The sequence below is a fragment of the Neofelis nebulosa genome, chromosome 13, assembly GCF_028018385.1.
Source record: "Neofelis nebulosa isolate mNeoNeb1 chromosome 13, mNeoNeb1.pri, whole genome shotgun sequence".
NCBI classification, from domain to species: Eukaryota; Metazoa; Chordata; class Mammalia; order Carnivora; family Felidae; genus Neofelis; species Neofelis nebulosa.
The window spans coordinates 51,487,168-51,500,235 of record NC_080794.1 but is presented as its reverse complement, the minus strand read 5'-3'; the positions used below and the strand labels follow the sequence as shown (position 1 = coordinate 51,500,235).

At 43.8% G+C, this 13,068-nt stretch overlaps 1 protein-coding gene across 1 annotated transcript in view; it reads left to right on the top strand.

Moving 5' to 3' along the window:
• The window catches only part of VSTM4 (V-set and transmembrane domain containing 4), a 99,014-nt gene that overhangs the window by 63,817 nt on the left and 22,129 nt on the right, over window positions 1-13,068 (top strand). The window contains exon 7 of the mRNA XM_058696990.1: window positions 1,004-1,065. Within this exon, the coding sequence (XP_058552973.1) occupies window positions 1,004-1,065 (62 nt within the window). The remainder of the gene's footprint in view (window positions 1-1,003; window positions 1,066-13,068) is intronic.

The window sequence follows — 13,068 nt, the reverse complement described above, 5'->3', positions numbered from 1 at the left end:
GTTATAATGTAGAGCAACGTGGGTGAGAAAGATGGGTGTTTCTGGAGGAGAGAACTGCTCATATCTTAGGAGAACTAAGGCCATCTACAGACAGTTCCTAAAGTTACCATGGCCAATTTGGGAGACGTTCATGCCTCAAATAATTTGAAATGTAGTTGGAAGTACTAGGACCTCCCAGATAAACAATTTAAATAAGAAAACAAGATACATTTTATCCCTCAGGTGAGACTTCACAGGCTGTCACCTAGAGACCCTTGGGGTCGTGTGGTGAATGCCACTGGTGCTCAGGCTGAACACACGTTGGGTGGACAGAAAGGCTGGAAGGCCTGGGCGTTCTGGGAGGCATGACAAGTGCAGATCCGGGGAGGGAAGGGGGCAGAGAACCCTGCCGTAACATCTCATTCAATCAGAGTAGATAGTACCCTACCTTACCAAAGATAAAAGTGAGACTCAGAGAGCTAAGTGATGGAGTCTGGCTTGGAGGTGAGGTCTGTCTGACTTTGAAGGTCAAGTTTAAGTTCCAAATCATTGAAATACTCATTACATGACATGGTGGGGAAGAGCCTTGGTTTTCTCCTCTGTTAAGTGGGGACAGTAAGACCCTCCCTGATGACCTGTCAGGGCTGCTGTGCGGGTCAAGGTCACTGCTTTCACTGTTAGTGTGTAGTTAAGAACGAAGCCCCAGGGAAGTTCCCAGGCTCGGCCTTTACCAAACACACCTGGTTCTCACCTGCACACCTGACCTCTTTGTAGCTGGCAGTGTTTTATGCAGAGCTGTTTCGTTGACCTTGAAGATGGGAAAGGATGACATGGCTAAAGACTAGGGGAGAATTGCTTTCCATCGAGGGGCACCCAGTGGTATCTAGGTCAGAAACGGGAGTTCTTCCCTAGGGGCAGGAAGGGGTCCATGAGTCTCCACAGAGTATGTCTGTGTTGCTCATGATATGTGGACGTTAAAAGTCTGGGGAGAATTGGAAGCTAAACTCTTCATACGCTTCCACAGCCCCCATAGCCGCCACGTTCCATAAACCGAAGCTGCTGAAACCGCAGAGGAAAGTCACGCTGGTGAGTAACCCTATTCTGTTTGGTGTTGTCCCCTCAAGCCTTCAACACGCTACAGAGCCCAAGTAGTAGCTTTACTGACTCCAATCATGCTGATAGTTCTCAGTGCCTTGATCCCCAAGCAAAGACATTCTCTCTGCTTGGGTCAGCTTTTGACACATCTTTTCCCCACATCTTGTTCCCAGAGTGGCTTTCTAAAAATCAAAATAGAACATATGTTTCATTATAAACGCTATTTTTCAAAAAGAAAGGAAAAAAAAAAAGGCCATACTCAGGAAGGTATAAAATGGAATATGGGCCTGCTTGTATACATTAACCCGATAACCACTCTGGAGAGACTGCTGAAGAACCTTCCAGAAAATACGTCATAGCTTTTTATTTTGAAATAACTTTAGGATCACAGAAGGGTTGGAAAAAAAAAACCGGAGAGTTCCCATCTGCCCTTTCCTAGCTTCTCCTAATGTTAGCATCTCACGTAGCCATGGTGTATTTGTCAAAAGTAAGATTATCGTCAGCACATTGCCATTAACCACACCCCAGACTCTGACCAGATTTCAGCAGTTTTCCCATTCATGTTCTTTTTCTGTTCCAGGACCCAGTCCAAGATATCACATTGCATTTTGTTGTCATGCGTCCTGAGTTTCTTCCAATCTGTGCCATTCCCTGGTCATTCTTTTACTTTCATGGCCTTGACACTTTTGAAGAGTCGTAACCGGTTATTTTTTTACAATGTCCCCCTGACTTGGCTTTCCCTGAGGTTTTCTGAGGAGTAGAGATGAGATGAGGTTCTGGATTATGGAGTAGAATGCAGAGGTGATATTTCCTTCTCAGTGCATCTGTTCAGGGATGCATGATGTCGATATGACTTATGAAAGTGACATTAATTGTGATCGCTTGGTTAGGGTGGTTGCCAGGCTTCTCCGTCCAAAGTTACTGTTTTTCGCTTTCCATACTTTATTTGTTAGAAGCCAGTCACTCAGTCCGGGTCATATCCAAGGGAAGGAAAGAAGCTCACTGTCCTGAGAGAGGAGTATCAAATAATTTGTGCTGTTAACCACCACAGCCATTAATAAAAATTTCAGGGGCGATAACGTCAAGTCTAAGCAAATATCCCGTTTCTCCTTGAACTTTTAGCCACAATGTTACCATTCATCAATGGATTTTGCTTGTAGCAGTTATTAGTATGGTGTACTCATGGTGATTTTCTATTTTCCTTAATCCCTGTACATTTACTACTTGAAATTCTTCTGTAAAGAAGAGCTGGACACCTTCTCTTATTTATTTAACTCACTAATTTATATCAATATGTGTGCATGGACATGAACAACTTTAAGTTTCTAGTTATATTGTTATTTACTTTGTTTCCAGTATTTTTAGCAGTTTTATATTTGTATGAGAGAGAAAGAGAGACAGAGAGAGATACAGAGACAGACAGGGAAAGACAGAGAGGGAGAGAAATTGGCAACCCTATTCTAACATGTGGCCAAGATAATCTTGAAGGAAAAGAAAAAAGTGGAGAATTTCTATACCAATTTTCAAGATTTATCTTAAAGCCACAATAATTAGTAAACTATGGTATTAGCCCAAAGATAGATAAGTTGATCAAAGGAACAGAATAAAGAGCCCCCAACAGATCTAGGGATGCATTGTCACTTGATTTATGACAAAAGTGGCATTGCAGGGCAGTGGAGGGATTACTTTTCAATATAGGGTGATGGGTCTGTTGGATATCCATATGAAAAATGATCCATAACCCCTAATTTACAAAAATTAGACAAGGATCATGCACTTGTCTAATCCATGTCTAACCTGTCATGCATACATCTAACAAAGATTCTTTTTTAGAATGTCTGAACACCTACCAATCAATAGGAGATAAAAAGACAAGACTACAAAAAAAAATACGAAGTCTGAAACATGCATGTCACAAAAGGAGGTACACAAATAGTTCATGAAAAGTATCTAACTTCATTGGCATCATGGCAATGGAAATTAAAAAGCAGAAAGTTCACATCTATGAGGATGGCTAAAATGAAATACTTGTTTCTTTTTATTTTGCCTGTTTTTCTCTGACCCACTGGGAATTTAGGAATGTATGCAGTTTTACCTGTTTGTCAGATCTTTTTTATTTACTTTATGTTTCAGATTTCAATAATCATTAATTGTCAGTTTCATTAAACTTCATCACTACGTTCTTTTTTAAAAAAATTATTCATTTAAATTGAAAGTGGGTTGGGTTGAGGCACCTGGATGGCTCAGTCGGTTAAGCATCTGACTTTGGCTCAGGTCATGATCTCATGGTTCGTGAGTTCGAGCCCCACTTTGGGCTCTGTGCTGACAGCTCAGAGCCTGGAGCTTGCTTCAGATTCTGTGTCTCCTTCTCTCTCTGTCCCTCTCCCACTTGCATTCCGTCTCTCTCTCTCTCTCTCAAAAGTAAGTAAACACTAAAAAAAAATTTAATTCAAGTTAGTTAGCATAGTGTGTAGTATTGGTTTCAGGAATAGGACCCAGTGATTCCTCATTCACATATAACACCCAGTGCTCATCCCAACAAATGCCCTCCTTAATGCCCATCACCCATTTAGCCTTTCTCCCCACTCCCCTCCCCTCCAGCAACCCTCAGTTTGTTCGCTGTATTTAACAGTCTCTTATGGTTTGATCCCCTCTCTGTTTTTATCTTATTTTTTCTTCCCTTCCCATGTTCATCTGTTTTGTTTCTTAAATTCTACGTATGAGTGAAATCATATGATATGTGTCTTTCTCTGACTCATTTATTTTGCTTAGCATAATACCCTCTAGTTCCATCCACGTTGTTGCAAATGGAAAGATTTCATTCTTTTTCATCCCCGAATGATATTCCACTGTATATCTGTATCTATCTATATCTATATCTATCACATCTTCTTTACCATTCATCACTGTATTCTAAACAATTATTTGAACCAAACATGTACTGGTTTTGTTATTATTCTTTGTTGAATCTAATGTCTTTCCCTCAAATATCTTCATTTGCCTTTACATTTGAGCAATTTTTCTGTGAGTGGAATTCTAGTTTCATAAAATTTTCCACTCTGTTCTAGGAAATATGATAAGCACTTTATGGGCACTTCTATTTGCTTCCCATATTGCTCAATATAAATGCCAGATTCCTTACTGTGGCCTATAATGCCCTATACCATGCAAGCCATATATGTAATTCAATTTTTTTAGTAGCCACAGTAAAGAAGTAAAAAGAAACAAGTGAAACCAATTTTAATAGTATGGTTTATTTGACCCAATATAGCAAATAGAGTATCATTTAAACATGTAATATATACTAAAATTATTAATGAAATATTTTACATATTTTTTATTCTACAAAGGCTTCAAAATACAGTGTATATTTTATACCTACTACACATCTCGTTTCAGAACCACATTTTAAGTGCTTGAAAGCCACATTTGACTAGTGGCTACCATATTGGAAAGCTCAGCTGAATATGATCTGGCCCCCATTACCTCTTTAACAACATTTTTGCCACTGACCCCCTTCCTTGTTCCTTTCTGGCAACACCGGCCTCCTTGCCAGTCCTTAAACATACCAAGAACGTTCTGGAAGCAACTTTGCACCAGTTGTTCACTCTGCCTGGAACGTTCTCCCCAGGATATAGTTGTGGCTTATCTATTTACCCCCTCAGCTCTCTATCCAGATGTCACGTTGATGGAAGAATCTTCTTGAAATCCTATATAAAACACTGCTCACCTATGAGAGGCAGCCTGACATGTTTTATATTTATCTATTAGTTGCCTCTCCCTTCTACCAGAATGTACGGCCCATGAAGGCAGGGAGCTTGTCTGTTGTGGTCACTGCTGTATCCTCCATACCCAGAGCAGTGTCTAGCATGATAGAGATTTGTTAATGACTCTGCACACCAGCTCAGTAGAGTTGGTTCTGTCATTCTGCTTTTACAGATGGGCACAGTGAGATGCAAAGTCAGTAAGGTGCAAGATGGAACCCAGGGTCACGCAGACTTGAATCTGGGCCTTCTGAATGCAAAACATAAAGTTTTAGCCAGCTCATTTGGATTCTTGCCTCAGAGTGGAGCCTGGGTCTGGTGGCTTCTGACATATTCTTCTGGCCCAGCCTTGCCCCTGCCCTTGCTGCTTTGTGCCCAAGTTTCATGCTGTTCTACTGGAGAGGCTGGTTCACTGTTTTCCAGAGAAAGACTTCTTTTGCCTGCAGTGAACTGTGGGCTCTGATGGGCTTTTCATTCAGTGTGATTCCATCTGGTTCATAACATCAAAAATTCCTCACCAGCTCTCCTCTATTGCCTACTCCTGTCTTGTCCTCAAATGTAGCAGCAGAGTGCTTGTTGATTTAAATAGATCTCTGGTCATTCGGTGGGCTTTTGGAAACTCAGTTGAGCATAAAAGCTAAACCTATCAACTTCCCTCACTCCTCAGCTGTGCATATCACTGCACATGTGTGTACCTGTGTATCTTTTCCAGATCTTTTCTCTATATTCTGATATTTATCAACAACCTCAAGAAAGGATATGCATTGTAAATTTTCCACCTTACTTTCTCTCTGAGTTGTTCAGGAGCTATTGGTTCTAATCCAGAATCTTACCCCTGGTAATAACAGAAACAGCTATTTACTGACACTCTGTGGATATATCCTAGAGAGACAGCCAAAACAGTGCCTTTTCTTTTATTGATAGAGAGAGAGAGTAAGCAGAGGAGGGGCAGAAAGAGAGGGCGACAGAGGATCTGAGCTGTCAGCACAGAGCCTGATGCGGGGCTCGAACTCGTGAACCATGAGATCATGACCCGAGCCAAAGTCGGACGCTCAACCGACTGAGCCACCCAGGTGCCCCCCAAAGAAGTGCTTTTTGCATATTGCTGTAGTTAACTCTCCTAATAAGTTCCCTACTCCCGATCCCCAGTTTTGCATGTGAGGACACACACTCTGTTCAAGAAAAGTGAGTTCCCACAACTCACAAGAGTATTGATCCTTCTCCTGTGAAGACAACCCCACTGCCCTAGAGGACGGCCCCTTTGCAGTGTTGTTGGTCTTATCTAGTTGGACAACTATCTCTAGTCCACAGCCTGGTGGGGGGGGGGGCACCTCTCATTTGTCCATTGAACAAAAATCAGCTGTGCACTTATGGGGTACAAAATGCTACAGTAATCCCTTGGGGGCCACTTATAAACAGAGTGGAGTGAACAGTACTTTCAAAAACAACTCTGGTCTTAGTCACAAGTTTTTGTTGTTGAGTTTTGTGTGTGTGTTTGTTCGAGCTGGTGTGCTTCCGATGCAGATTCAACATTGGACATTCTTAATCTTCACAGGAAGTTAATTGGGGCAGTTATATGATTTACATGCATCTAGTTATATGCATCACAGGGACTGCTTGTTTTATGGAAGTGTCTCCAATAACATTTCTTAAGTACCAAATTGTCTGTTAATCGCTTACAAGATGAAAAGATTTAAAATTTTCTATGCCCCATTTTCCAGAAACAAGCCAGTTTGGAAACCAGTTCCTACCTATGACAATATACAATAAAGAAAAGAGCTGACTTTGAATGAGACTCTGTCTGACCAGCAGTATAGAGTCAAAAATATCAGGCCTAGCGTCTGCAGGTTTTAGTTCATATTAAGATGTAGTTTCCCAGGAGGGCAGCATTGACCTCGGTCTCAATGGGTCGATATTTAGTTCTCCGATCAATAAGTCTTGATGGTAGCTAAAACTAAAGTCAATAGATACCTGTTGATTCACGTAGGCCTTGGTGGGTAGTTTAGAAAATAACTTGGAGACATCTTTTCTTTCAGGCCTGGCACTAGTTTAGGTCTTCAATTCTGTCACTGTTCCATTTTGCTACCATCACCACGAAACGGGGCTTCCTCGGGTGGTTATAGGCCACAGAGCACACGCAGCCCTCTCTCCAGAGTGATGGTAGCGCGTGCTCACCCCAAGAAGTCAAGCTTCCTGCTGCCTCCGGCACCGCATTGACAAGAGGGAACATTTATTGAGTACCTACTATGTGCCAGTTCCTCTGCTGGGGGCTTAGATTCCATCTTACTCATCTTTTTTTTTAAATTAAGTTTATTTACTTTTGAGAGAGAGAGAGGGAAAACAAGTGGGGGAGGGGCAGAGAGAAAAGGGGACAGAGGATCTGAAGCGGGCTCTGCACTGACAGCACAGAGCCCGACGCGAGTCTCAAACTCATGAACCTCGAGATCATAACCTGAGCCGAAGTCGGACACTTAACTGACTAAGCCACCCAGGCGCGCCCCCCCCCCCCATATCACTCATCTTAATTATAAATCTTAACTACCAGCTCCTGGTAGGCCCTCTAGACTCTGGCAGGCAAAAATAACAGACGCGTTTCCTTGTGTTTTCACCCTCGAAGCATAAAAGCGGGAACCTTTTTGTATGTTTCCAAGGCGACATGGCATTTTGCGGGAAGTACGTATTCCAGAGACGGGGAGTGGTTGGGAGGTTTAAAAAATGATAGGATTCGGGAAGAAAAAAGAGAGGAGCAAAGCATTTTAGACATTTCGTAATCAAGCTGTGCAAACCGACCCTCCTCTTTTTTAACAACACAAGCACGACATAGCCTGCTTTCAGAGTTATCTAATCACCTAATGAGGCCACGCACCATCACGAAGCGTCTCTCTGACGGACAATGTGATCGTTTTGTCTAATAACCTTAAACACTGACAGTGAGTCATTGTTTCTACATCAGTGTTTTTTCTTCTTTTGGGGGGCAAGGGAGTACTTGGACAAAACGTAAAATGTGTAGTTTCCCCACAGCAGAGCCCCCAGGACTTGTGGGGCTAATGCAGATACTTCCAGGAAAAGCTGTCATTGCTTCCTTGTTTCTGAAGAAACAGAGAAAGGCAGCAGTGCATTTGATTGATTTTTATTGCATCAGGTCAGTTATTGATTTGGAGGCCAAGTGGAGGAAGAGGAAACAGTTTCTGTGATGTGGAGGTAAGACCTCAGTGCTTAAAGAAGGGCAACAGGAAATAACGAATTTGAGAGGAGGGTAGTCAGGACCCCAAAACTAATGAAAAGAGAAAGAGAATACAGTTCTTTGGACTCAAAGACCTTTTTTTGTTTTTTGTTTTTAAAAGGTTTATTTATTCATTTTGAGCACGAGTTGGGGAGGGGCAGAGAGAGGGAGAGAGAATCCCACGCAGGCTCCGCACTGTCAACGCAGAGCCCAATGCGGGCCTCGAACCCAGGAACCATGAGATCGTGACCTGAGCCAAAACCAAGAGGCGGACACTTAACCGACTGAGCCACCCAGGCACCCCTGGGCTCAATGAACTTTTATACACTCCTGCCTCTGAGTCAACACCCTCCTCACCCTTGAGCCTCTGTAATTAAGGCACTTGTATGTAGTACACAGTAGCCAGAAGGCTCAGGCCACCTCTCTTCTCTAAGGAGAAAATGATCTCTTGTGAGCAAAAGACCTAAGACACAGAAAAATCAGGAACATCATGGGTTTAATTACCACAGATTTCCCAGTGGGTCTCTTATATCCTGTCTGTCCCGCTCGGATCCATCCTCCACGTTGCTGCCTAGAGATTGTTCCCAAACACAACTCCAACCATGTCGTTTCCCTGCTTAAAATACTCTCCTGGCTCCCCCTTGCTTCCAGGATGAAGCACGGCTTCCCGTGAGCGACATGAGTACAGGCTGGGCTGGGCTGTCTCCCGCTGGCAGGGGGGCTCCGCCCTGCACCCGCTGCCCCACCTCATCCTCCCGCAGAGCCACCACTCACCTCTGAGATGTGGCTCCCCCACAACCTTCTTTTGGAGTCCTCCTGCCGCTTGAGCCCTACTTACCCACAAATCCAGTTCTCTGGGCATCAGTTATGCCTCTGCGAGTCAATGACCTCCCCATCGCCAACTCTCATGGCCCTTTTCAGTGAATTTGTTACTTCTGACCCCTCAAGGCATCCATGTCCTTGTTCCTGGAGGTAAACAAGGGTCATCTGCACCACCCCCAGCTGACCGCTCTCCTTCCTGGCTCTTGCCCTTCCCCACACGGGTAGGCTGCTTCCCCTCCTCCACCGGTCCAGGATGCTGGCTGTCTCTGGGATGCTCTTCTTCTTGAACAGATTGCCTGGGAGAGTCAACACTGTCACAGGGGCAGCAGGCACCTGCGCAGCCCGTCCATTCCCTTGCTTACGTCTTCGAGTCAGTTCCAGATTGGTTCTGACTGTTTATGGTACGTACGTTCCCCCTGGCGGCTCCACATGCACCGCCCGTTCATCACAGCACACAGGGGACTCATCACGTCCCCCCAGTCCTGCTCTACCTGGGATAGCCCTGCCTCAGGGAATGGCTGTCCCATCCAGAATGTAGGTGCCTTCTCCCTCACCCCTATGTACTGGTGCCTGAAGCCCGTCTGTTACTTTCCAGGATGCCTGGGCTCGTTCCTTTCCTCCCACTCACTGCCACAGCTGGCTTGCAGGCCCACCACCTCCCCATCCATCTGATTTTCAGGCCTGCCTTTGGGGCTTCCACAACACCTTACCTGTATTTTAGCACTTTCCACACCACAGCGAAGTTATGCTTACCTGCCTGATCTAACTTTTCCCTCCACTAGGACCATGTGTTTCCCATTTTACAAAGCGACCTCTACGTTTCTTATACTACAAAGGCTATACATTGTAGACACCTTAGATAGTGAAGACGGTGGGGGCTGTTTTCTTTTCATTGTGCCAAAGTGCACGTAACATAAGTTGTACCATCAGCCATTTTTCAGCGTATAGTTCCGTAGTACATTTTCATCGTTGTGCAGTCTCCACAACTCTTTTCATCTTGCAAAACTCTATATTCTTTAAACCACACTCCTCCCTCCCCTCGTCCATGAACTCCCCCCTTCTATTGTGTCTTTATACGTTTGATTACATGAGGGACCTCATGCAAGAGGCATTTATCTCTTTGTGACTGGCTGGTTTCATGTAGTATAACATTGTCAGGGATTGTCCATGTTGCAACATGTGTCAGAATTTCTTTTTTATTTTTTTATTTTTTTTAATGTTTATTTATTTCTGAGACAGAGAGAGACAGAGGATGAGTGGGGGAGGGGCAGAGAGAGAGGGGGACACAGAATCCGAAGCAGGCTCCAGGCTCTGAGCTGTCAGCACAGAGCCCGATGTGGGGCTCAAACCCATGAACCATGAGATCATGACCTGAGCCGAAGTTGGACGCTCAACCAACTGAGCCACCCAGGCGACCCTCTTTTTTTTTTTTTTTTTTTTTTTTAAAGCTGAATAATATTTCCTTGGATGTATATACCACATTTTGCTTATTCATTCATCTGTCCGTGGACACTTGAGTGGCTTCCACATGTTACCTGTTGTGAATGATGCTGCTGTGAACACGTGAACATACAAATATCTTTTTGAGCTCCTGGTTTTAGTTCTTTTGGATATATATCTAGAACAGGAATTGCTGAGTCACATGGGAATTCTATTTTTAATGTTTTGAGGAATTGCCATAGGTTTTCCATAGCAGCTGTACCATTTTACATTCCCACCAACAGTGCACAAGGATACAAGGGTTCAGTTTCTCTACATCTTTGCCAACACTGTTATTTCCTGGGTTGTTTTGTTTTGTTTTGTTGTTGTTGTTAGTAACCATCTTTTTTTTTAAATTTTTTTTTTTAATGTTTATTTATTTTTGAGAGAGACAGAGACAGAATGTGAGTGGGTTGGGACAGAGAGAGAGGGAGACACAGAATCTGAAACAAGCTCTAGGCCCTGAGCTGTCAGCACAGAGCCCGACGCGGGGCTCGAACTCACAAGCTGCGAGATCATGACCTGAGCTGAAGTCGGACGCTCAACCGACTGAGCCACCCAGGCGCCCCATTAGTAACCGTCTTAATGGGTGTGAGATGGTATCTCATGGTGGTTTTAATTTGCACTTCCCTAACAATCAGTGATGTTGGACATCTTTTTAGGTTCTTATTGGCCATTTGTATATCTTCTTTGGAGAAGTGTCTATTCAAGTCCTTTCCCCATTTTTTAAAATCAGGTTGTTTGTTTTGTTGTTGAGTTGTAGGAGCTCTTTATATATTCTGGATATTACCCTCTTATCAGATAAATAATTTGAAAATATTTTCACCCATCCTGTAGGTTGCCTTTTCCCTCTGCTGATTGTGTCCTGCACAGAGGTGTTAAATGTTCGTTAGCACTAGTTTTAAAGTCATCAAGGACTTGTCCTCCTCATCACTGTGTCCTCAGTAAAAGAGCTGGAACTTACAGAGTGTGTGTGGAGTGAATGAATGATTGAGGACAAAGATGTGTGATTGGACTGAGTCTGCACTGCTCAAAGTGCAGTCCATGGACCAGCAGCCTGGGCATCACCTAGGAGCTTGTCGGCAAACAGACCCCACCCTTGACCCTGGTGAATTAGAATCGGCAGTTCAACAAGATTCCAGATGAATCTGATGAACCTGTAAGTCTGAGTATGGCTCTGAATGACGTTATCAAACTCAGTAGACATCTCTGGTTGGGTCATTGCCGACAGGATAGAGTCCTTCACATCTGGAGAAGACTGTTTTTACATTTTAGTAAAGAATTCAGACCCCACGTGGGAGAATGGTGGATTTTCCTATTTATCAACAAAGAGAAAATTAAACATGAGAATCAGCTTCTAAAAGGTAGGGTGACTTTCCTTCATTCCTGAGGACCTTTCCTGGACAGTTTATCCCTGTGTCAGCTGGGGTTTGCTCTGTCCTGTGACATCCTAATGCCCCTCACAGGTAGAGTTCTGACATGTAGAGAGTGTGTGACCAAGACAGGCTCACCTGTGATTCCCTCTAGTTTAAAGTCTACAGTAAACCAAAGGGATGCCTGGGTGGCTCAGATGGTTGAGCATCTGACTTTGGCTCAGGTCGTGATCTCATGGTTCGTGAGTTCGAGCCCTGCCTTGGGCTCTGTGCTGACAGCTCAGAGCCTGGAGCCTGCTTCAGATTGTGTGTCTCCCTCTCTCTCTGCACCACTACCCCCACCTTGCTTGTGCTCTGTCACTCTCTCAAAAATAAGTAAACATTTAAAAATGTTTTTAAAGCCTACTACCATAAACCTGCTTCTTCTCATGGAAGCTGAAAGATCAGAGCACTCAGAATGAATAGGAACGACGTGGTTCATTCCATCATGGCTGAGAGGGAACCTGTCTTAGGAACCGACCTTCCATTGAGTGGTCAGCCCAGGACCCACATGCCTTGCCTTGTCCATTGTCTTCCTGGCCTCAGGAAAGGAGCCCCTTTTCCTGGCCTCATTTCACTATCAAGAATATCCTGCCAAGACCAGAGTTTCTCTCTGATAAGTAGCAGAAAAGGGCTTTGAGGCACATTAGACACCAGTGATAGAATTCTGAGAGGATTTTAATAATAACCCAAATCCCAGCAAAATTATTTCCAGAGGACATGCATTTCAGGTTTCTTGAAGGATGTTTATAATAAGCCGGAGAATTTCTCTTGTTGTCGTTAATGTGCTAGAACCGGTTTCAGTTAAATTTTACATGAAAAGGATATATTAACCTGCATAAAATATGTTCATAATCTCAATTTAAAATTAAAAAGAAGAAAAAAAACCCTGCCACCACATGTACAATATATTGCCCCAAGTAAAAGCCTTGGGAAAAAAACAAAAACTTTGCTTGTACCACACCAGTACCATTTTTACAGAGATAAAAATTCTATGCTCCCCTCGGTACACATGCACATCCCATTATTGTCACGGGGAGTTATGTATGTTGACTGCAGGCAAGAATCGATGCCGAGCTTCAGAAGGGATGAGAGTAGGGAAAACAGAAGTCGTTTGGTTTCATGGACTTCCTCCAGTCCGGAGAGAGCAAGCGACTGGGCCTTTCATAAGTGGGATGCCATCATCAGGGAAGGGAGATCCCCTCCCCCGCTTTCCCCCAAGTGGAGGTGGAATTGTATTAGTCTTGTGTTAGGGACTCTGGTCTCTGTCACAGACCTGTCATCTTCCGGCACA